The following is a 25,685-nucleotide window of genomic DNA, read 5'->3' on the forward strand; positions in this document are numbered from 1 at the left end:
ACGGAGCGGAGCCGTGTGTACGAGGTGTACGCAGCGGAGCCGTATGTACGAGGTGTCCGAATAGGAGCCGTGTGTGTACGGAGCGGAGACGTGTGTACGAGGTGTACGGAGAGGAGCCGTGTGTGTACGAGGTGTACGGAGTGGAGCCGTGTGTATGAGGTGTACGGAGCAGAGCCACACGTGTACGGAGCGGAGCCGTGTGTACGAGGTGTACGGAGTGGAGCCGTGTGTACGAGGTGTACGGAGAGGAGCCGCGTGTGTACGAGGTGTATGGAGAGGAGCCGCGTGTGTACGAGGTGTACGGAGAGGAGCCGCGTGTGTACGAGGTGTATGGAGACGAGCCGCGTGTGTACGAGGTGTACGGAGAGGAGCCGCGAGTGTACGGAGAGGAGCCGCGTGTGTACGAGGTGTACGGAGAGGAGCCGCGTGTGTACGAGGTGTACGGAGAGGAGCCGCGTGTACGAGGTGTACGGAGCGGAGCCGTGTGTGTACGAGGTGGAGCCGCGCGTGTATGAGGTGTACGGAGCGGAGCCGCGCGTGTATGAGGTGTACGGAGAGGAGCCGCACGTGTATGAGGTGTACGGAGCGGAGCCGCGCGTGTACGAGGTGTACGGAGAGGAGCCGCGTGTGTACGAGGTGTACGGAGAGGAGCCGCGTGTGTACGAGGTGTACGGAGAGGAGCCGCGTGTACGAGGTGTACGGAGCGGAGCCGTGTGTGTGTACGAGGTGGAGCCGCGCGTGTATGAGGTGTACGGAGCGGAGCCGCGCGTGTATGAGGTGTACGGAGCGGAGCCGCGCGTGTACGAGGTGTACGGAGCAGAGCCGCACGTGTACGAGGTGTACGGAGCGGAGCCGTGTGTACGAGGTGTACGGAGCGGAGCTGTGTGTACGAGGTGTACGGAGCGGAGCCGTGTGTGTACGAGGTGTACGGAGCGGAGCCGTGTGTATGAGGTGTACGGAGAGGAGCCGTGTGTGTACGGAGCGGAGCCGTTTGTATGAGGTGTACGGAGTGGAGCCACGCGTGTACGGAGCGGAGCCGTGTGTACGAGGTGTACGGAGCGGAGCCGTGTGTGTACGAGGTGTACGGAGTGGAGCCGTGTGTATGAGGTGTACGGAGAGGAGCCGTGTGTGTACGGAGCGGAGCCGTTTGTATGAGGTGTACGGAGTGGAGCCACGCGTGTACGGAGCGGAGCCGTGTGTACGAGGTGTACGGAGCGGAGCCGTGTGTACGAGGTGTACGGAGCGGAGCCGTGTGTACGAGGTGTACGGAGAGGAGCCGTGTGTGTACGAGGTGTACGGAGCGGAGCCGTGTGTGTACGAGGTGTACGGAGCGGAGCCGTGTGTATGAGGTGTACGGAGAGGAGACGTGTGTGTACGGAGCGGAGCCGTTTGTATGAGGTGTACGGAGTGGAGCCACGCGTGTACGGACGGAGCCGTGTGTACGAGGTGTACGGAGCGGAGCCGTGTGTACGAGGTGTATGGAGCGGAGCCGTGTGTACGAGGTGTACGGAGCGGAGCCGTGTGTACGAGGTGTACGGAGCGGAGCCGTGTGTACGAGGTGTACGGAGAGGAGCCGTGTGTGTACGGAGCGGAGCCGTGTGTACGAGGTGTACGGAGAGGAGCCGTGTGTGTACGAGGTGTACGGAGTGGAGCCGTGTGTATGAGGTGTACGGAGCAGAGCCACACGTGTACGGAGCGGAGCCGTGTGTACGAGGTGTACGGAGTGGAGCCGTGTGTACGAGGTGTACGGAGAGGAGCCGCGTGTGTACGAGGTGTATGGAGAGGAGCCGCGTGTGTACGAGGTGTACGGAGAGGAGCCGCGTGTGTACGAGGTGTATGGAGACGAGCCGCGTGTGTACGAGGTGTATGGAGAGGAGCCGCGAGTGTACGGAGAGGAGCCGCGTGTGTACGAGGTGTACGGAGAGGAGCCGCGTGTGTACGAGGTGTACGGAGAGGAGCCGCGTGTACGAGGTGTACGGAGCGGAGCCGTGTGTGTACGAGGTGGAGCCGCGCGTGTATGAGGTGTACGGAGCGGAGCCGCGCGTGTATGAGGTGTACGGAGAGGAGCCGCACGTGTATGAGGTGTACGGAGCGGAGCCGCGCGTGTACGAGGTGTACGGAGAGGAGCCGCGTGTGTACGAGGTGTACGGAGAGGAGCCGCGTGTGTACGAGGTGTACGGAGAGGAGCCGCGTGTACGAGGTGTACGGAGCGGAGCCGTGTGTGTGTACGAGGTGGAGCCGCGCGTGTATGAGGTGTACGGAGCGGAGCCGCGCGTGTATGAGGTGTACGGAGCGGAGCCGCGCGTGTACGAGGTGTACGGAGCAGAGCCGCACGTGTACGAGGTGTACGGAGCGGAGCCGTGTGTACGAGGTGTACGGAGCGGAGCCATGTGTACAAGGTGTACGGAGCGGAGCCGTGTGTGTACGAGGTGTACGGAGCGGAGCCGTGTGTATGAGGTGTACGGAGAGGAGACGTGTGTGTACGGAGTGGAGCCGTTTGTACGAGGTGTACGGAGAGGAGCCGCGTGTACGAGGTGTACGGAGCGGAGCCGTGTGTGTGTACGAGGTGGAGCCGCGCGTGTATTAGGTGTACGGAGCGGAGCCGCGCGTGTACGAGGTGTACGGAGCGGAGCCGCGCGTGTACGAGGTGTACGGAGCGGAGCCGCGCGTGTACGAGGTGTACAGAGAGGAGCCGCGCGTGTACGAGGTGTACGGAGAGGAGCCACGCGTGTACAAGGTGGACGGAGTGGAACCGTGTGTGTATGGAGTGGAGCCATATGTGTACGGGATGTACGGAGCGAAGCCAAGTGTGTACAAAGCATACAAAGCGGGCTTTTCCCACGGACACAGGGGTACACGGCGGAGCACCGAGGAGCATTTTAAAACACACACATGACGTTCCACCTGAAGTGATGTGCTGGAAGCTGACCGGAAATGAGATAATTTCTTGAGGAGATTGTGACGGAACCAGGAATGCTTCAGATCCATCACCGTGTCCTCCTCCGACAGCGCAGACAGCAGGATCGCCTTGGAATCGGGGATGCCGGCCATGTGAGCGGATCATGATAGGTCCTGCACCGGGAGGCTCAGGTGGGCACTACAATGGGAGTCGGGCTGCTATAGTATCTTTGTAGAATCTTTCTTTATTTCTTTCTCTCTTTTTCTTTCTTTCTCTGTTCTTTCATTCTCTCTCTGTTCTTTCTTTCTCTCTCTAATCTTTCTTTTTTCTCTCTCTGTTCTTTCTTCCCCTCTTTCTTTCTTTTTCTTTCCTCTCTTTCTGTTCTTTCTTTTCTTTACTTCTTTCTTTCTCTCTCTGTTCTTTCTCTGCCTCTCTCTGTTCTTTCTTTCTTTCTTTCTTTCCCCTCTTTCTTTCTCTCTCTGTTCTTTCTCTGTCTCTCACTGTTCTTTCTTTGTCTCTCACTGTTCTTTCTTTCCCCTTTCTTTCTCGCTCTCTGTTTTCTTTTTTCTCTCTCTCTCTGTTTTCTCTCTTCCTTAGTGCCAGTCATTGTGCCCATAATGCCAGCCACTGTGCCCTCAGTACCAGTCAGTGTGATCAGCAGTGCTAAATGGGTGCGATTAGGTGTGGACATGGGTGTGACTAGTTGTGAAATGGGTGTGGTTGGGCGTGGCCAAAATTTGCGCGCGCCGCAGTCTTTGTCCGTCTTTCCCTTCTTCAAAAGTTGGGAGGTATGATAGGGGCAGCTATGACCAGGGGGTCTGGTTGCCCAATAGAGAGCAGTTCTGCCAGGAATTCTGTAATCATGCATACAAAAGGGGACAGAGATTTGGGAGGAGTACTGTACCTAAAAGCAATAAATAGGACTGAGCTGAAATACTGGGCACAGCTGTGACTACATGTTATATAGTTGTGTTAATCTCCTCTCACTTCTTGTAAACTACAACTGTACAAAGATATTATATAGTCACCATGTGACTAGTGGGCCTGTGTAACTTCAAATGCCAGGGCTGAATTTTAGTCCCAGTCCGGCCCTGGCTAGGGTTAGGGTTAGGGGTGTGTTGGGGTTAGGGTTGGAGTTTGAATTGGGGGGTTTCCACTGTTTGGACACATCAGGTGCTCTCCAAACGCAACATGGCGTCTGATCTCAATTCCAGCCAATTCTGCATTGAAAAAGTCAAATGGTGCTCTTTCCCTTCCAAGCTCTGCCATGCGCCCAAACAGTGTTTTACCCCCACATATGGGGTATCAGCGTACTCAGGACAAATTGGACAACAACGTTTGGGGTCCAATTTCTCCTGTTACCCTTGGGAAAATAAAAAATTGGGGACTAAAAGATCATGTTTGTGGAAAAAATATGATTTTTTATTTTCACGCCCAGGCGTTATAAACTTCTGTGAAGCACTGGGAGGTTCAAAGTGCTCACCACTCATCTAGATAAGTTCCTTAGGGGATCTAGTTTCCAAAATGGGGTCACTTGTGGGGGGTTTCCACTGTTTAGGTACATCAGGGGCTCTCCAAAGGCAACATGACACCCGCATACCATTCCATCAAAGTCTGCATTCCAAAACGTCACTACTTCCCTTCCAAGCCCCAACGTGTGCCCATACAGTAGTTTTCTCTCACATATGGGGTATCAGCATACTCAGTACAAATTTGACAACAACTTTTGTGGTCCAATTTCTCCTGTTACTCTTGGGAAAATTAAAAAAAATTGGGGACTAAAAGATCATGTTTGTGGAAAAACGTAATAAACTTCTGTAAAGCCCTTGAGGGTTCAAAGTGCTCACCACACATGTAGATAAGTTCCTTGGGTGGTCTAGTTTCTGAAATCGTGTCATTTGTGGGGGTTTCCACTGTTTAGGCACATCAGGGGCTTTCCAAACGCGGCATGGCGTCCAATCCCAATTCCAGCCAAAAAAGTCAAATGGCGCTGCTTTCCTTCCGAGCTCTGCCATGCACCCAAATAGTGATTTGCCCCCACATGTGGGGTATCAGCGTACTCAGGACAAATTGCACAATGACTTTTAGGGTCCTGTTACCCTTGGAATAATAAAATTTGAGGGTGAAAAGATTATTTTATGGAAAAAATATGATTTTTTAATTGTACGGCTGTACGTTATAAACTTTTGTGAAAGTTCTCACCACACATCTAGATAAGTTCCTTGGGTGTCTAGTTTCCAAAATGGTGTCATTTGTGGGGGGTTTCCACTGTTTTGGCCCATCAGGGGCTTTCCAAACGCGACATGGTGTCCAATCTCAATTCCAGCCAAAAAAGTCAAATGGCGCTTCCGAGCTCTGCCATTCGCCCAAATATTCTTTTACACCCACATATGGGGTATCAGCGTACTCAGGACAAATTGCACAATAACTTTTAGGGTCCTGTTACCCTTGGGAAAATAAAAATTGGGGGTGAAAAGATCATTTTTGTGGAAAAAATATGATTTTTTAATTGTACGGCTGTACGTTATAAACTTCTGTGAAGCCCTTGTGGGTTCAAAGTTCTCACCACATATCTAGATAAGTTCCTTGGAGGGTCCAGTTTCCAAAATGGGGTCACTTGTGGGGGGTTTCCACTGTTTAGACACATCAGGGGCTCTCCAAACGTGACATGGCGTCTGATCTGAATTCCAGCCAATTTTGCATTGAAAAAGTCAAACGGCGCTCCTTCCCTTCTGAGCTCTGCCATGCGCCGAAACAGTGGTTCCTCCCCACATATGAGGTATCAACATACTCAGGACAAATTGCACAATCAGGGGCTTTCCAAACGCGGCATGGCGTCCAATCCCAATTCCAGCCAAAAAAGTCAAATGGCGCTGCTTTCCTTCCGAGCTCTGCCATGCGCCCAAATAGTGATTTGCCCCCACATGTGGGGTATCAGCGTACTCAGGACAAATTGCACAATGACTTTTAGGGTACTGTTACCCTTGGAAAAATAAAATTTGAGGGTGAAAAGATCATTTTTATGGAAAAAATATGATTTTTTAATTGTACGGCTGTACGTTATAAACTTTTGTGAAGCCCCTGGGGGTTCAAAGTTCTCACCACACATCTAGATAAGTTCCTTGGGGGTCTAGTTTCCAAAATGTTGTCATTTGTGGGAGGTTTCCACTGTTTTGGCCCATCAAGGGCTTTCCAAATGCGACATGGTGTCCAATCTCAATTCCAGCCAAAAAAGTCAAATGGCGCTTCCGAGCTCTGCCATTCACCCAAATAGTATTTTACACCCACATATGGGGTATCAGCGTACTCGGGACAAATTGCACAATAACTTTTAGGGTCCTCTTACCCTTGGGAAAATAAAAATTGGGGGTGAAAAGATCATTTTTGTGGAAAAAAATATGATTTTTTAATTGTACGGCTGTACGTTATAAACTTCTGTGAAGCCCTTGTGGGTTCAAAGTTCTCACCACATATCTAGATAAGTTCCTTGGAGGGTCTAGTTTCCAAAATGGGATCACTTGTGGGGGGTTTCCACTGTTTAGACACATCAGGGGCTCTCCAAACGTGACATGGCATCTGATCTGAATTCCAGCCAATTTTGCATTGAAAAAGTCAAACGGCGCTCCTTCCCTTCTGAGCTCTGCCATGCGCCGAAACAGTGGTTCCTCCCCACATATCAGGTATCAACATACTCAGGACAAATTGCACAATAAGTTTTGCAGTCCAATTTCTCCTGTTACCCTTGGAAAATAAAAAAAATTGGACCTGCAGTAATTTTTTTGTGAAAAAAAGTTAAATGTTCATTTTTTTTAAACATTGAAAAAATTCCTGTGAAGCAACTGAAGGGTTAATAAACTTCTTGAATATGGTTTTGAGCACCTTGAGGGGTGCAGTTTTTAGAATGGTGTCACTTTTGGGTATTTTCTATCATGTAGACCCCTCAAAGTGACTTCAAATGTGATGTGGTCCATAAAAATATAGTGGTGTTGCAAAAATGAGAAATCGCTGTTTAACTTTTAACCCTTATAACTTCCTAACAAAAAAAAATTTGGGTTCCAAAATTGTGATAATGTAAAGTAAACATATGTGAAATGTTACTTATTAAGTTTTTGTGTGCCATATCTCTGTGATTTAAGGGCATAAAAATTCAAATTTGGAAAATTGCGAAATTTTCACAATTTTCACCAAATTTCCTTTTTGTTCACAAATAAACGCAAGTTATTTGAATGAAATTTTACAACAAACATGAAGTACAATATGTCACGCGAAAACATTGTCAGAATCAGTGGGATCCATGGAAGCGTTTCAGAGTTATTACCTCATAAAGGGACAGTGGTCAGAATTGTAAAAATTGGCCCGGTCATGAACGTGCAAACCACCCTTGGTGGTAAAGGGGTTAATATCATCCAGCAGCTGTCTGCATAGCCTTTGCTGGTTATTAATTATAGGGGTACCTCACGTCATTTTTTGGGGGGCTACCCTATTTTAATAGCCAGTAAAGACTAAGTTTAAAGATGTGAGCTGATATTAATAGCCTGGGAAGATTCATGGGTATTACCCCCTTCCCAGGCTATAAACATCTGTCCCCAGTCACTGGCTTTCCCTCTGCTGGTTAAGAAAATTACATGGGAGCCCATGCAATTTTTTTTTCCTTTTTTTTTTTTAAATGAAACAGATATTGTGTTTCACGCAGATTTTTTTTTTGTGTGTGTGTCTTTATTTAACTCTTTATGTACCATTTTATTGTGTTCATTGCTAAACATCGGGCTTGGTATTATCTATCTATCTATATAATATTCACTTTTATTTGTTTTGTGTGTGTAAACATTATATGTGAACATGGTATGTAATGATATGGTCATCAATGGAGTATATAAAAGAAGAGGTTGGACAGAGAAATGACATGACAATTTTTTTTTTTGCTAAATAATATATCTTTATTTAGCTTACAAAAACGCATTCAAATCTGCATGAAAATCCGCATCAAATCCGCATGAAAAACACATCAAATCCATGTAGATTTTCAACTGCGTTTTTTGCCAAGACAGGAAGAATCTACTCAGAAAATTCCACAGGCAAATCTGCAATGAGTTCACATAGCCTAAGGCTACTTTCACACATCAGGTTTTCGGCGTCAGGCGCGATCCGGCGTCGTGCCGGAACGCCGGATCCGGCAAATGTTTAGTAAAACCGGATGTGACGGATCCGGTTTTCTGCCGGATCCGTCTTTTTCTTGACAGACAAAACCGGATCCGTCTCATCCGGTTCATCCGTTTTTCGACGGATTACGCCGGATCCGGTTTTTAAAATTGACCCTTGTGGCCTTCCGAACGGGATTGGCTACTGGAAAACTATATATAGCATGTTCCTACAGCCCTTCTTTGACAGGTTGTAGAGGAGAAAGTGCAGGTTGGAGAGAAGAGCAAGTTTACTGGCGAAGATGGATGTTGTCATTGGAAATATTTTGAAGAATTTGGCGGATTTTACAGCGGAGGCAAATCATTTGAGGGTGATTGTTCTGGAGAAGGAGAGAGCGAGACAGCAGCGCATCAGGCATCGTAGACGACGTTTGTGGATCCACCCCATCACAGCCAAGAGAATGACGCGTGGGGTCTATTCTACACTATGCATGGACCTTCGACGAAACCCGGATACATTTTTTGGATATGTTAGGATGAAAATGGAGAATTTTGATTACTTGGTGGAGCGCATTGCACACCTCATAAGAAAAGCGGACACCTATTGCCGCTTCTCCGTTTCACCCGCAGAGCGTCTGATGGTGACTTTAAGGTAAGCCACATTTATTGGATATGATCGCATCAGAGCACACTTTCACTGCAATCTTGTTGGTGGTAATTTGTATCTCCAAGTGTTAGGTCAGTTTTGGTATGTAATGCTGTGATTTAAAACTAATTTATTGTTTGTTAATTCCCCACAGATTTCTTGCAACTGGAGAATCCCTTTCGTCACTGCATTTCCAGTACAGACTCGGGATTTCCACCATATCTGGAATTGTGAAGTACACATGCCGTGCACTGTGGGACTCCTTAGCTGAAGAGTTTTTACCAGAGCCCACAACAGAGAGGTGGATTGAAATTGCTGACAAGTTTCAACAGATATGTCAGTTTCCAAACTGCTTGGGCGCTGTGGACGGGAAACATATCCGCATTGTAAAGCCAGCTGGATCTGGATCGGAATATTTCAATTACAAGAAATATTTTTCAATTGTCCTCATGGCCATCGCTGACGCGGAATACAAATTTATTGCGGTTGATATTGGGGCCTATGGCCGCTCCAATGACTCTCAAGTTTTCAAACTGTCTGCCATGGGGCGTAAACTGTATGGAAACACCTTCCAGTTCCCACCACCTAGACCGCTGCCGCAAACATCTGGTCCACCTATGCCATTTGTCTGTGTAGGGGATGAAGCCTTCCAGCTGTCAGAACACCTTTTGAAACCGTACTCTAGCAGAGGATTGACAAGACCAAAACGCATTTTTAATTACCGCCTCACAAGAGCAAGAAGAATGGTTGAATGTACCTTTGGTATTCTGACAGCCAAATGGCGGGTCCTATTGACTGCGATCAACCTCAAGACAGAAACTGTGGACGAGGTGATCAAAGCGTGCGTGGTACTCCACAATTTTGTTATATGCAAGGAACCCATTTCCATTGAGGACACCTCTGAAGAAACCACCTTGCAAGATTACCATGACATTACCACTAGAAGTTCTGTGACGGTTTCAGTAATGAGGGACAATTTTGCACTATACTTTATGTCACCTCAAGGCAGAGTACACTGGCAGGATGACAGAGTGTGAAAGATTTGTGCCCTAACCAAACTTGTGTACCTTCTGTACCAACAGTATATACCTTTGACAACCAAAGTTGGCTATCTTGTCATGGTCTCTATTTTTAGCTTTAGGCCACAGGTGTGTACCTGGTTGTGTTTTATGCAAAGTATTTCACCTTTTAACAAAAGTTGTGTACATTGTTCGGAAATCACCAACAATAAACACAACTTTTTAGGTGAAATACTTTGCTTCAAACACAACCAGGAACACAACTGTGGCAAAAAGCTAAAATTTACCCACAGTTATATACCTAGTTTTGAATACCATTTCACCTTTTAAATACCCTGTATTTAACCTTTTTCGCCGCAGAAAGAAATGACAGACAACCAGTGTAAAATAATTTAACTTTTATTGAAAAATGTTTTTTTTAGTAAACTTTTTTAAAATTTTAATAAACATGTTTAATAAAAATTTGAAACTATAAAACTGAAACCATAAAACTGGTCATTTTTATTTAAATACACACATTATAATTCTGTGTAGTGTGTGGTGGAAATACTGCTGTAGGGGCTGCGGGACACTTCGACACTGGGAGTGTGGAGAGAGGACTGGGATCGTTGTGGGGAAGGAACAGTTAGAGGTGAAGGTGTGGAAAAAACTACTGATTGGGTGGACATGTGGGAAGCAGAAGAGGTGGTGGGTGGTGGAGTGGAGGGTTGGGCAGGGACTGTAGGAGCAGATGATGTTGATGGCAAGTTGTATGGGGAAGGAGTTTGGTACGGGGCAGGTTGCTGGAAGTGGGGAGATGTCTGGTACGGGGCAGGTTGCTGGAAGTGGGGAGATGTCTGGTACGGGGCAGGTTGCTGGAAGTGGGGAGATGTCTGGTACGGGGCAGGTTGCTGGAAGTGGGGAGATGTCTGGTACGGGGCAGGTTGCTGGAAGTGGGGAGATGTCTGGTACTGGGGAGGTTGCTGGTACTGGGGAGTTTGCAGGTACTGTGGAGGTTGCTGGTACTGGTGAGGTTGCTGGTGCTGGGGAGGTTGCTGGTGCTGGGGAGGTGGCTGGTGCTGGGGAGGTGGATGGTGCTGGGGAGGTGGATGGTGCTGGGGAGGTGGATGGTGCTGGGGAGGTGGATGGTATGTAATAGGAGGGGGAGGATGGAAAGTGGCTGGAGGTGGATGGTATGTAACAGGAGGGGGAGGATGGAAAGTGGCTGGAGGGGGTGTAGATGTAATAGGAGGGGGAGGATGGAAAGTGGCTGGAGGGGGTGTAGATGTAATAGGAGGGGGAGGATGGAAAGTGGCTGGAGGGGGTGCAGGTGGAGGAACTACTGTGGTGGGAGGAGGAGGAGGAGGTTGGGAGGTAACTTGCTGGAGAGCAGCGTGGCATGAATGCATTACATGCATCTGCTGGGCAGGAGAGAGCGTTTCCATGCGCTCCACAACAGACCTGAAAAAGGTGTGGTTTGGCGAAGATCTTGCTTCTGAATGCATGGTTTGCAGAAGTGTCTTCACCTCCAGAATGCTGGAGTTGATCTGCTGATAGCCTGCGGAGATTTGCTCTGACAAGACTTTTAGACAGTTCTGGAAAGATGCATTCAGATGCAAGAACTCTGGCGCATAAGTCTTTTCCTGACCCCTCTGCCGCTGCCGCCCAGTACCCGCAGGTGTACTAGAGGCGGCAGGGGCAGAAGGGTGGGGTAAAAGGAAAGCGATCTCCTCACCAGCAGCTTCATGTAATGTAGGCGGCCACGATGCTCCTGTGCTGGTGGATGGGACAGATGGGTCGAATGTGTGGGAAGGCTGGGAAGGTGCAGATGTACCGGGGCGGTCGAAGTGTCCCTCGGTGCCGGTCTCCTCAGGGATTGCCTCAGAAGGGTCCAATCGTGCCGGCTCCCGAGTGCTGCTCACCGTGCTGTGGAATAAAGAGAAAAAAAAACAATTAAAATACTGACATGGTATGGCCCTGGCTGAAAAAATAATTTACATCTAACATTTTTTTTCACATGTGGTGTGTAATATTTACCTTCTGGTGACCATTGTTTCCCGGAGGAACGACAGGGCTTCTGCGTACTTGTACTTGCTCCTGCGTCCTCCAGATCCACTCGGGGCCCGCATCTCTTTATTGAACTCCTTCTTGAAACGATCTCTCACAGACCGCCACCGATTCACAATTCTGTTCCCTGAAACGAGAAAGGAGTGGTTAGTATACAACATCAGTGTTTCCCAAACTCCAGTCCTCATGGTCCCCAGGGGTCATGTTTTCAGGATTTCCATAGTAAATAGAAATCCTGAACACATGATCCGTGGGGACCACGAGGACTGGAGTTCGGGAAACACTGGTTTAAATCAAGCAACCGGTACTGTATATACTTACGCTCTGTAATCTGGGCCCGAACATCGAGGTCCTCCCAGCGGCCCACAAGGAGCGAACAGATTTCCTCCCAGAGTCGTCGGGTAACGATCAGGTCAGCGTGGCGGCGGTCAGCCATATTCCAGAGCGGCTCCCTTTCTCTGACGAGATCGATGAGGCGGTCCACATCAATCCCTCCATCCTCAACGTCAGAGTCGGGAGCACGCTGTGAAGGCTGTTAAAGAAAAAGACAAAAATAACATAATTAGCCTCCACAAAAGAAATGAAATAAAAAGTGCAAAAAAACAAAGCAAAAATATTTATACTTACACGCTGGTGACCGCCGCGTTGCTGTCGCCGACGACCCTGGGAGGCACTGCGAGCACCTCTTGGCCAAGCACCAGATTGGGAAGACTAGAGAAGAAAACAAAAAAAGTTATGTTTTGGATGTAGGCATTTGTTTGCTGTGTGTGGTCTGCAGAACATTGTTTTCTATGTGTTGTGTGTAGTGTGATGTTGTGTTTCTGCGTTTGATGCAAAAAACTTACGAATTGTGAGCCCACTCCAGGTGTCTGTCCACCCCTTCCTTCTTCTTCTGGGAGCTCCTCTTCATCTTGTGATTCCTGTTTTGAAATAAAAGGCCATGAATAGACATATATTACAGAGAAGATGGATTTTGGAAATAAAAACTTACCGTCAAACGCTGACGATGCGAGGGAGGGCTCCCAGAAGATGATGTGCTGTCTTCCTGGTGGCCACACTCCATGCCTGTGGGTGGTGTTCCAGCTGCTGCCATTGCTGCTGCTGCTGCTGCATCTATTGGGCGGCTGTTGAATAAAGAGAAACAAAGGGCCAATGAATATCTTGATATTCAATAGCCCTAGTTTGGAGGAATGGGTGATTTGATAATTACCGTCTCTCATCTGCTGCTGGACTCCCCTCCCGTTGTTCAGCATGCTGCTCCAATTGGGGTGGTGCTGATGGTGCTGCTGCAGATGTCTCCTGCCTTCTCCTGCGCCTGGTTGCTGTCTTGGGTGGCATGTTGGGTGTGGCTGTGGGTCCCACTGTCTTGCTTTTATATATGTCTTGTGGACAGAGCTACTGAGCATGCTCAGACCAAAAAACCGGATCCGGCCGCCGGATCAGGCTTTCGCCGGATCCGGCGCATTGCGGCGCTCATAGGCTTTCATTGTGTGAAAAAGCCAGACGCGCCGGATCCGGCGTGTCCGGCTTTTTCGCCGGAGACAAAAAACGTTACAGTAGACGTTTTTTCCAGACGCCGGATCGCGACACATTGCGACACATTGCCGGATCCGGCGAAAACCGGATGAAACGCATGGCCATCCGGCGCGATCCGGCGCAAATGCAAGTCAATGGGGGGGAAACCGGATCCGGCATTGCATTTCGCCGGATCCGGTTTCTGTCAAAAGCGCCGGATCGCGCCTGACGGCGAAAACCTGATGTGTGAAAGAGGCCTAAGACTCCCTTGAAGAATGTTTTTACAAAGGAAATGTGATGGGAGCTGCACACCTTGCATCTGACCATGCCCTGGATATGACAAAGTGAAAATAGGACCATGTGATGGGCTGTATCAGATCAGACTATCTGACTCCTGATTCTCATGTCAGGTGACAGTGTTCCTATCTCTTATATGTGTGTATATCATTGAGTAGGATTATGTACCTTCTCTTTCTGACAGGAGAATTTTCATTACACTGATTGACCTGCATCAAGCGCTAAAAGCATGCTTGTTACCATCCTTCCTATACGTTGGTCAGTGTAAGGTACAAGGCATGTATTTTTTTTATAGATAGGTGAAAAGGTCTCTTTTTTACACTGACTTTGCACTTTAGGTCCACCGGACTAAAAATATTTTTATGTATGTGTTATTTTATCTGATTAGGTATTCAAAGTTAAGTTTTAGGCTACCACACACTGCTATAGCGTATTTCCATTCAGTGGTTTCAAAATATATCCCATTGCTATTAATAGCATGATAAAATGTAGTGTCGCTGACTTTAGAATTAGGCAGCTATAAACAAACACATCCTTAAAGGGGTTGTCTGGGCTTGGGGTTCTAGTCCAGTCACTCTATGTGACTGCAGACTTGTGAATTCTCACAGTGTCACACTGGGCTTTCCCAGGATTCTACTGGTGCTGTCGCCGAGAGTGGGTAGTCGAAGACCGCAAGTTTGCACACTTGCATTACATACTATGTAAGTTTGTAATTTGCATATTTCTGGCCACATTGCCACTAGACTGTATATATCCTCTCTCAATTCACTTGTATTGAATTATGTCATGAACGTCTAGTCGTAAAGTGACCACATGTATTCAATTTGCATACTTGTGGTCATGTGCTTGCTCACTCCCAGCACCGGCACCAGGAGATTACTGACACTGTGCATTGTGTGAACTGTGAGGATTCACAAGTCTAAAGAAACATAAAATGACTGAACATAAAAAAAAAGAGATTACATCAGCTCCCCCAGTCTGGATAAAATGTAATCTAATATAGGTGAAGTGCATAAGAATCTCAGGCTGGCTCCCGATTAGAAATGGTGAAGTAGAAGGCAGTCATCCTGCCACCATAATAAACAGGATTTTATAAAAACATTTGCAACTATTAAAATATCAAATATTAAAAAATTTAAAACACTAAGCCTATGTGTTTCATAGCACTATACTCTTCTCAAAATTTCCCTTAAAGCGAAACTGTAATCACAATTTAACCTGTTAAAGTAATGGTATGGCCATAATGGCCCTGTTATACTGATTTAATGGATACCTGTAGTGAAAAAATTCATAGCCTGGCTCTTATATAATTCACCTTAAAAGTTTTGGTGCAAAAGTCTCTTCATGCGAGGACTGTGAGGCGAGACTATGGGTAGGGTCTTCAGCTCTGCATTTATTTGTATGAGCCTCTTTTTAAGATTCTGCACTAGAGCTGCCACTGCTACTTTTGGCGCTTGAGCACATTCATGTCCTGGATGTGATGCCAAGCCGTGAGTCGGAGTGGTCAGGAGTCCAAGGTCTGAAGCCAGGAGGGTATGTTATAAACAGAAGGAAAAGACAAAAGTGTAGTCAGGCAACATTCTGAGGTCAGAGTACCAGGAGGTTAACGGATCAGAGCTGAAGGAGTTAAACAGGCGGATGTTCAGAATGCAGTCCAAAGTCAGGCAACAGATCAAGCAAACAGAACACAAAGCACAGGAGAGCACAGAGCACAAACCTCACAAGATGAATGTACGTCTGGCAGTGGTCTGGGAGAAGCTGCTCAGTTAAGTAGGCATTGCAATTACCCGGGATAGTGAACACTTGAGACAGCTGACGCCTCACAGTCACAGATTGGCTAGGCGAGCTGTCAGCTCAGCACGCCTCTGTACCAGATTGGATGACCATGCTGTCCATCAAAGTACTGACAGCTTCAGCACACCCCTGTACCGGATTGGACGGCAGAGCTGTCAGTAACTGCATCCCAGACACCCTGAGGGGTGGAACCGTGACAGTACCCCCTCTTTTAGGGGAGGGCACTGGACCCCCAGGCTTCCCAAGAAATTTTAGATGGAAGGCCCTGACTAACTAATCGGCCTTCACATCTCGAGCAGAGACCCAGGATCTCTCCTCTGGTCCTTATCCCCTCCAGTGAATGAGGTACTGGAGGGAATTACGTAACCTCCGAGAATCTACAACCCTCTGAACCTCATAGTTCATGTCGAGGCCACCGTCTACTGAAAGCGGAGGAGGCGGGGATGAAGGAGACAATGCAGAAGGTACATACTCCTTTACTATGGATTTATGGAATACGTTAGGGATGCGAAGAGATGGAGGAAACTTTAATCTAAATGACCCAGGATTGACCACCTCTAGGATCTCATATGGACCAATAAACTTTGGACCCAACTTTGCTGATGGCACTTTAAGTTTAATGTTCCTAGACGACAACCAAACCTTATCCCCAATCTTAAAAACAGGACCCATCGAACGTCTTCTATCAGCCTTTCGTTTTTGGCAAAGCTGAGCAGTTCCAATATTCTTCTGAATCTCCCTCTAGACATCCCCAAGTCTCTGTACGGTAAGCTCCACCCCAGGGCATTCAGAACTGATCCTAGAAAATTAACCAAAATGGGGATGAAAACCATAATTACAGAAGAATGGTGAGGTTCTGGTATATTGATTTACTTGACTGTTAAAAGCAAACTCAGCTAGAGGTAAAAATGAAGACCAGTCCTCCTGACTCGCTGCCATAAATCACCTTAAAATTTGCTCCAAAGATTGATTTGTCCTCTCAGTCTGACCATTGGTTTCAGAGTGATAAGGAGATGAAAATGACAAGTCAATCCCTAGCTTACTGCAAAAAGCTCTCCCAAATTTAGAGTCAAATTGTACTCCCCTATCAGACACAATGTTCAGATTTATCCCATGTAGCCTTGCAATATGAGAAATAAACAACCTGGAGAGTGTCTCTGCATTAGGTAATCCCGACAAAGGAACAAAATGAGCTTGTTTGCTGAATCGATCAACTACCACCCAAATAGCAGTTTTCCCATCAGACAGAAACAAATCTGTAATAAAATCCATGGACACATGAGTCCATGGTCTTTCAGGAATAGGCAATGGAGACAATTCCCCAGCCGTCCAGCTATGACTGACTTTAGTGCATGTGCAGACTTCACAAGCAGATACAAAATATTTAATATCATTATGCATGAACGGCCACCAAAAAATCTAGCAACGGCTTTCCTTGTGGCAGTAACCCCAGGATGAGCACTTAAAATGGAATCATGAACTTCCTGTAAGGCTGGAGTCACACACAATGATTAAAAAATCGGTCCAATTTTTACGGTACGATATTGCACAAAGGTTTCTTGTCCAGGGATCCGTCTGTCATCCGAATTTCCGGCGATGAACCGATTTTATTCGCATCCAATTGACATCCAATGCCTGATGCTCTTTCCTGTTGACCTGGAGAAGTCTTGCAATTTTATTGCAAGTCACACTTGTGGTCCGTTTATAATCCGAATTTTAATCGCACCCATAGACTTGCATTTGCGAGTCCGATCCGAAAATCGGTGACAATCGCAGCATGCTGCGATTGTCTCGGTCTGAGGAAACGTTCCGAAAAAAAATCGGATGATGGGAGCTGCCCCATAGAATAACATTGGGACGAATGCAATGCGATTTTTTATCGCATTGCATTCATCCGATTTATTCGCTAGTGTGACTCCGGCCTATCACCCGCAATCTTAGGTACCCAGGCACAAATAATCTGGACTCCGGGGAAGTTGAAGGAGCCAATGACTGGAGTTTACGAATCTCCTCTTCCAATTCTGAGGTTACCATAGACAACACAATAGACTACCTCTTGAAGCTCATCAAGAGAATGCCAAGAGTGTGCAAAGCAGTAATCAAAGCAAAAGGTGGCTACTTTGAAGAACCTAGAATATAAGACATATTTTCGGTTGTTTCACACTTTTTTGTTAATTATATAATTCCAGATGTGTTAATTCATAGTTTTGATGCCTTCAGAGTGAATCTACAATTCTCATAGTCATGAAAATAAAGAAAACTCTTTGAATGAGAAGGTGTGTCCAAACTTTTGGTCTGTACTGTATGTATATATAAATAAATGTATGTACCCTTCTCAAAAAAAAAGGGAACACCTAAACAACAGAATATAACTCCAAGTAAATCAAAGTTCTGTGAAATCACACTGTCCGCTTAGGAAGCAACACTGTTTGACAATCAATTTCACATGCTGTTGTGCAAATGGAATAGACAACAGATGGAAATTATTGACAATTATTAAGACACACTCAATAAAGAAGTGATTCTGCAGGTGGGGACCACAGACCACATCTCAGTACCAATGCTTTCTGTCTGATGTTTTGGTCACTTTTGAATGTTGGTTGTGCTTTCACACTCGTGGTAGCATGAGATGGACTCTACCACCCACACAAGTGGCTCAGGTAGTGCAGCTCATCCAGGATGGCACATTAATGAGAGCTGTGGCAAGAAGGTTTGCTGTGTCTATCAGTGTAGTGTCCAGAGGCTGGAGGTGCTACCAGGAGACAGGCCAGCATGCCAGGAGATGTGAAGGGGGCCGTAGGAGGGCAACAACCCAGCAGCAGGACTGCTACCTCAGCCTTTGTGCAAGGAGGAACAGGAGGAGCACTGCCAGAGCCCTGCAAAATAACCTCCAGCAGACCACAAATGTGCATGTGTCTGCACAAACGGTTAGAAACCGACTCCATGAGGATGGTCTGAGGGCCCAACGTCCACAGGTGGTAGTTGTGCTCACTGCCCAACAGTGTGCGGCCCTCCAAAGAAATGTCACCCCACATCAATACTGACGCACTGCCAAACCGGTCATGCTGAAGGATGTTGCAGGCAGCAGATCGCTCTCCATGGCGTCTCCAGACTCTGTCACATGTGCTCAGTGTGAACCTGCTTTCATCTGTGAAGAGCACAGGGCGCCAGTGGCGAATTTGCCAATCCTGGTGTTCTGTGGCAGATGCCAAGTGTCCTGTACGGTGTTGGGCTGTGAGCACAAACCCCATCTGTGGACGTCGGGCCCTCAGACCATCCTCATGGAGTCGATTTCTAACCGTTTGTGCAGACACATGCACATTTGTGGCCTGCTGGAGGTCATTTTACAGGGCTCTGGCAGTGCTCCACCTGTCCCTCCTTGCACAACAGCATGTGAAATTGATTGTCAGTTTTGCTTCCTAAGTGGACAGTTTGATTTCACAGAAGTTTGATTTACTTGGAGTTAGATTCTGTTGTTTAAGTGTTCCCTTTATCTTTTTAGCAGTGTATATACTGTACATATATGCTAACAATATACATCATAGTGTTTGTTATAAATCAATTACTTATTTAATGGTTAAGCACTTCACTCTTTCTGCTGCTTTGTCTATAATGATATAAGTCTGCCTTTATATTCTGTCTGGTAAATATGAATATATAATATTTGATAAAGGCATTGCTGTTTCGGGAAACTTGACAACTAAGGTAAAATGTCAAGGTATGCGTTAGTTAAATGACCTGTATCTTTGTGTATGTCAGTGAAAATAAATTACAGTTGAACAGCAAGGCAGCATTATAGGGCGGGACTGATGGGTGATTTGTCCAGGCAACTAGTTGAAGTGAACAGAGGACACATCAGTTGGGACTTTGAAGAAACAGGTTACTACTAATTATGACTTGGCGCAAAAAAACACTATTTTATATTTTTTCAGTACTATGCATTTTCAGCTTTGGCTTCTTGTTTGGGAAATCATCATTGTTGAAAATTAGCGGCCACTTTACAAATGAAAGAAAGAGAGCACATTTACAAAGTAAGTTGATTTATTTCCTCTTATCCTTGTGGATTTATTATATGCCTAAAGCTTATGCAAAACTATTAACTGTGCTTTACATTACATTTACATTACATTTACATTACATTACATTACATTACACCTGCGGCTGGTTTTCTTGCTTTTGACTTAGTTTCTATGTATTACACGTCTTTTTAGTAACATTTCTATTTTCTGCAATAATGAATGAGATACTTTCTGAAGAAATGTCACCTCCTAATATTTATGAATGCAAGTACACAAAGTGACACCTCACTGTTTTATACTTTTATCGGGGCATAAAAGTTTAACATTGTTTTCAATACACATAATCACGAGTAAGAGTTCAGTTTCTTTGTTGCTATTTTTTTTTATCTAGATGACAATCAAAAAATCATAGACAGCCAAAAGCTTTTACAGATATATTAAAATAATAAATAAAAAATTCCAGCTCACCAGAGAAGGCATCTTGAATATCGGAGCACGGAGCCGCCGTGTCAGGGCGCTTGAACTGCAGAAATGAAGGGATTGTACTATGCTGGCATTTTACCTCGTCTGTATCATATGAATTGAAGTGAATAAAAGAATAGTTTATTTTCACTACATCGTGGAGCTGGACAATCCCTTCAATTCTACATATTAAAATACCATAATGATTCATTAAGATTATATGTAAAGCATGTCTACAGCCTAATATTACTATGAACACATTAGCAGCAAAAACTGGGAACAGAAAAATGACAATTATGATAATCTGTAGTTTTTCCTCCAGCTTGCAAAAAAAATTAACACATCAAATGTTTTGATTGGCAGTATTAAAAAGTGCCCTATATTTAAGGACAATCTAGGAATTTCTGGACAGTTGGTAACCCTGCACTTTTTATTAAGCTCATTCAGATGTCCGCATTGCCCATACGTGTTCTATCTGTGATTTTCTTGGATAGAACATTTTTTCTGGCAGCATAAATGAACAGTGCTAATTCAAGTCTATGAAAAACACCTGGCATCTGTAGAGTGTAAGCTGTTATAGACAGCAGAGACCTCTCTCACTCTCTCTTTTAAAGTATAAGATCTTATGATTAGCAGGGTCATCTCTCTGCCGTAGAGTGTAAGCTCTTATGATCAGCAAAGTTCTTGCTTTGCTATAGAGTTTAAGCTCTTATGATTAGCGGGGTCCTCTCTCCTGTAGACTGTAAGCTCTTATTATAAAGTGGGGTTCTTTGTCATCTGTAGAGAGTAAGCTCTTATGATCAGCAGGGTCCTCACTCTATTCTGTAGAGTGTAAGCTCTCATGATCAGCAGGGTAATTTCTCTCTTCTGTAGAGCATAAACTCATGATCAGTGGGGTTCTCTCTCTTGTAGAGAGTAGGTTCTTATGATCAGCAGGGTGCTCTCTCTTCTGTAGAGTGTAAGCTCTTATCGTCAGCAGGGTCCTCTTTCTCTCTTCTGTAGAGTGTAAGCTCTTATGTTCACTGGAGTTCTCTTTCTCTTCTTTAGTATAAAATCTCTTATGATGAGCATGGTCTTCTTTCTCTTGATCTCTTTCTCTCTTCTCTCTTGTGTTTCTTTCAAACAATTACAAGTTGTCCAGCATTAACAATAAGATAATTTGTTTGCCTCAAATCAAATTTCTGGGGAAAAATGTATTTGCACCCAATTTAAATTTCAAAAGACCCTATTAACTTGTATTGTACTGTGATAAAGCAGCTATACAGTAAGATCCTTGGATGGGAGACCTGTGCTGCAGTCATACTTGTCATGTTGCCTATATGTACAGTAGCAGGTAGTAAATGTGGTTTTATGCAATACATTTTCATATATAATGAAAACCCTCAATTGTTATTCGATATCTAAAGTCCCCAGTTTTTCATTGTCCTAAAATTCCTATGATAAGATTGTCAAACCTATGAATTGTTATAATAGGATAAAAATATCAACTAAAATTAATAGAGGAAAAGGAATGTAGCATGCTAGAAATCCAGTTGGACGAGTTCACATTAGAAGTCAGTGGTGAGGGGGAGGCAGGATAATGCAGCCATTATCAAAGGTTACTGGGAAAAACACAAGGAATAAGAGTCTCTAAATTAAGTCCTCTTTTTTGGGAAGAGGCAATTTGCATATCTAAATTTTATATAATTTAAGTTTACATTTTATTGCATGAAATAAGTATTTGAGTCAATAGAAAAGCAGAACTTAATATTTGGTACAGACACCTTTGTTTGCAGTTACAAAGGTCAGACGTTTCCTGTAGTTCTTGACCGAGTTTGCACACATTGCAGCAGTGATTTTGGACCACTCTTCCATTAAGATCCTTTCCAGATATTTCAGGTTCTGGGCTGTTGCTGGGCAACATTAAGTTTCAGCTTTCTCCAAAGATTTTCTATAAGGTTCATGTCTGGAAATTGGCTAGGACACTCTAGGACCTTGAAAAATGTTCCTTGGTTGTTCTGTTTGTATGTTTGGGGTCATTACGATGCTGGAAGACCCAGTCATGACCCAGCTTCAATGCTTTTACTGAGTGAAGGAGGTTGTTGGTTGGTTGTTAATGTTCTAAGCTGTCCCTCCCTCTCCCCCAGGAGGCCTGGGACAGAGATATTAGTGTTTCTACATGTAAGGCAAACAATGATAACAAAAAGCAACTTACATACAAAAACACTCACCAAGGTTAGAGAGGAATAAAGGAAAGGATAGGAAGGTACACACAAAATGGAAATAGGATGATGAAGAAAGCACACACCCACAAACAGGAGACAACAATCTCCATCAGCAACTATGAACTCCAACTTCAGCACACCAACTCCAGCAAGCCAGGAAGCAAAACTTTCACAGGCAGGGTTGAGAAGGTCTGGCCTGGTTTTATATAGAGAGAAAAAAAGCAGGTCAGGAGCAGCTGTGAGATGACTCTGCATATGTCACTAATCAGCATACAAAGAGTCATTAACCTCTTCAGCGAAAAAGGAAACAAAGTCCATTTAATATGAGGAAAACAACACACAGGCTAAATGTGATTCATAATACGTAAAGATTGACTAACCCTAGATCTCCCAGGAGGACGTGACACACTCATGACGCTAGCTTTCTTGTGTACATTTTGTCGTGTTGTGGGAAGTCTGTAAGACTCTATTTCAGACTTTTTCCATGGTCATCTGGGGGTGAGGTCCAGAAGGTGAGGATTGTTGCTTCCCTCCTTCAAGGAGACCCTCAATCCTGGGCCTTCTCCCATATAATCTATCATGTCCTGAGAGACAGGCCATGAAAAACTATATTTCTGACCTCCTTTTCAATTCAGGTGGGGTATATGAGGTGAAAAGACATGGTGCACATCACAGTATTCCTTGAATTATCTGTCTAGCATTCACATGTATTTATTGGGCCTCCTGATGAACCACCTTTGGGGAAACACATTGAGGTATTACCTATGAAATAAATAACCCTCATTTGTATATTCTACTACCATTTACAAGGCACACACACTTAAGTCATATGGGATGAGTAATCCCCTATTTTCATATCGCTATATATTAAAAAACATTAAGCATGTACACTTTATTCATTCATCTGTTTATTATTATCATTGTTATGTGTGGGTGTTAATCTATCAGTAGTATAATGAATCAAAATATTCAGTTAAGATTTTTTAGGAATATAACCATCAGATGGTGCTAATGAGCACATTTGAGGCTTTGATGTGAGACAAGTTACTGATGTATACACAAACTGAAATAACTGTTTATGTGGTGCCCCAGAGGCTTCAGTCGCCACAGAGGTACTGCACCTCCTCCTGAGGTGTGGTACCCCACCATCCAGGTAAGGTGGAGACTCCTGACCACACTCCAACACCTGCACCCCCACACCACAAAGTAGTGTAGCAAAGCACCTTCGGCAGCTGCCTGCTTGGACTATAGCAGAGCACCCATTGATGGCTCCCTGCTTGGAACACGAAATGTGCTGGGAGGTGGGTGGAGTTAGTATATATTGAAAGAGCGGGAAGTTTTAGGGGTCTTTGAGTAGTCTGAGTCAGAGAGTGCGGAGCCAGCCAGCGTGTGCGGCTGTGTGGATCCCTAGAGAGAGGGATGGATGGATGGATGGATAGAAGTGCTGCAGCAGATCCCAGTGACCTGGGTCTGCTGGCACAGGAAAGGAAGAGTGAGAGAGCGACAAAGACTGAAAAGCCTAATTCTCCATAAGAAGGAAAGATTAGTTCGGAACTAGTGTTGAGCGATACCATCCGATATTGAGAAATATCGGATCGGATTGGATCGGCCCGATACCCAAAAAAGTATCGGGTATCGCCAATTCCGATACCGGAAGTCCCATTCAAGTCAATGGGACAGAAATATCGGAATTAAAAAAAAAACCCTTTCTTTACTTGCACATCAAGTTCGGGAGGGGGGAAAAGTGTGGGCGGTGCGTGGACGGACACTGTGCGTGTCTGTGTGTGCGGGGTCTGTGTGGGCCTGCCGGGGGTCTGTACAAGCCTGCCAAGGGTCTGTACAGGCCTGCCAGGGGCTTGTGCCGGCTTCTGTGGGTCTGTTTGGGCCTGCCGGGGGCTTGTGCCGGCTGCCGGGGGTCTGTACAGGCCTGCCGGGGGCTTGTGCCGGCTGCTGGGGGTCTGTACAGGCCTGCCGGGGGCTTGTGCCGGTTGCCGGGGGTCTGTACGGGCCTGCCGGGGGCTTGTGCCGGCTGCCGGGGGCTTGTGCCGGCTGCCAGGGGTCTGTATGGGCCTGCCGGGGGTCTGTACGGGCCTGCCGGGGGCTTGTGCCGGCTGCCGGGGGTCTGTGCGGGCCTGCTGGGGGTCTTGTGTGTGTGCAGGCATCGTCCGATGGGACTACAAGTCCCATCGGGCGATGCCTGCTACAATGACAGTGATTGACATTTTAGCCAATGATGGGACAGTAGTAACATAGTAACATAGTAACATAGTTATTAAGGTTGAAGGGAGACTTTAAGTCCATCTAGTTCAACCCATATCCTATCCTAACTTGCCCTAACATGTTGATCCAGAGGAAGGCAAAAAAACCCCATGTGGCAACAGTAAGCTTCACATTGGGGAAAAAAATTCCTTCCCGACTCCACATATGGCAATCAGACTAGCTCCCTGGATCAACGCAATATTAAGGAGACTAGTGTATATACCCTGTAATATTATACTTTTCAAGAAAGGCATCCAGTCCCTTCTTAAATTTTAGTAGTGAATCACTCATTACAACATCATATGGCAGAGAGTTCCATAGTCTCACTGCTCTTACAGTAAAGAATCCGCGTCTGTGAGTATGCTTAAACCTTCTTTCCTCCAGACGTAGAGGATGCCCCCTTGTCCCCGTCACAGGTCTAAGAGTAAAAAGATCATTAGAAAGGTCTTTGTATTGTCCCCACATATATTTATACATTGTAATAAGATCACCCCTAAGCCTTCGATTCTCCAAACTAAATAACCCCAAGTGTAATAACCTGTCTTGGTATTGCAGACCCCCTAGTTCCCTAATAACCTTGGTCGCTCTTCTCTGCACCCGCTCCAGTTCAGCTATGTCTTTCTTATACACCGGAGACCAGAACTGTACACAGTATTCTAAGTGTGGTCGCACTAGTGACTTATATAGAGGTAAAATTATGTTCTCCTCATGAGCATCTATGCCTCTTTTAATGCATCCCATTATTTTATTTGCCTTTGCAGCAGCTGCTTGACTCTGGCCACTAAATGTGAGTTTGTCGTCCACCCATACACCCAGGTCTTTTTCAGTGACTGTTTTGCCCAGTGTTTTACAATTAAGCACATAATTATACAACTTGTTCGTTCTACCCAAGTGCATGACCTTACATTTTTCCCAATTAAAGCTCATTTGCCATTTATCAGCCCAAGCTTCTAGTTTATATAAATCCTCCTGTAATATAAAATTGTCCTCCTCTGTATTAATTACCCTGCAGAGTTTAGTGTCATCTGCAAATATTGAAATTCTACTCTCTATGCCCCCTACAAGGTCATTAATAAATATGTTAAAAAGAAGCGGGCCCAAAACTGACCCCTGTGGTATCCCACTGCTAACCGTGACCCAGTTCGAGTGTGCTCCATTAATAACCACCCTTTGTTTCCTATCCCTGAGCCAGCTCTTAACCCACCTACACATATTTTCCCCTATCCCCATTGTTCTCATTTTATGTATCAACCTTTTGTGTGGCACCGTATCAAAAGCTTTTGAAAAGTCCATGTACACCACGTCCACTGCATTCCCTTGGTCCAGTCCGGAACTTACCTCTTCATAAAAGCTTATCAGATTAGTCTGACAGGAACGGTCTCTTGTA

General features: G+C 45.7%; 1 protein-coding gene across 1 annotated transcript in view; it reads left to right on the forward strand.

Annotated features, from left to right (window-relative positions):
- The first annotated feature begins 19,225 nt into the window (after window positions 1-19,225).
- Window positions 19,226-25,685, forward strand: part of LOC141100155 (beta-1,4-galactosyltransferase 1-like) — a 288,644-nt gene continuing 282,184 nt past the window's right edge. Inside the window, exon 1 of the mRNA XM_073588434.1 lies at window positions 19,226-19,385. Coding sequence (XP_073444535.1) covers window positions 19,247-19,385 — 139 coding nt within the window. The 5' untranslated portion in view covers window positions 19,226-19,246. The remainder of the gene's footprint in view (window positions 19,386-25,685) is intronic.

Source organism: Dendrobates tinctorius, unplaced genomic scaffold, assembly GCF_039654945.1.
Source record: "Dendrobates tinctorius isolate UK_male_01 unplaced genomic scaffold, ASM3965494v1 ptg000011l, whole genome shotgun sequence".
Taxonomy (NCBI): Eukaryota; Metazoa; Chordata; class Amphibia; order Anura; family Dendrobatidae; genus Dendrobates; species Dendrobates tinctorius.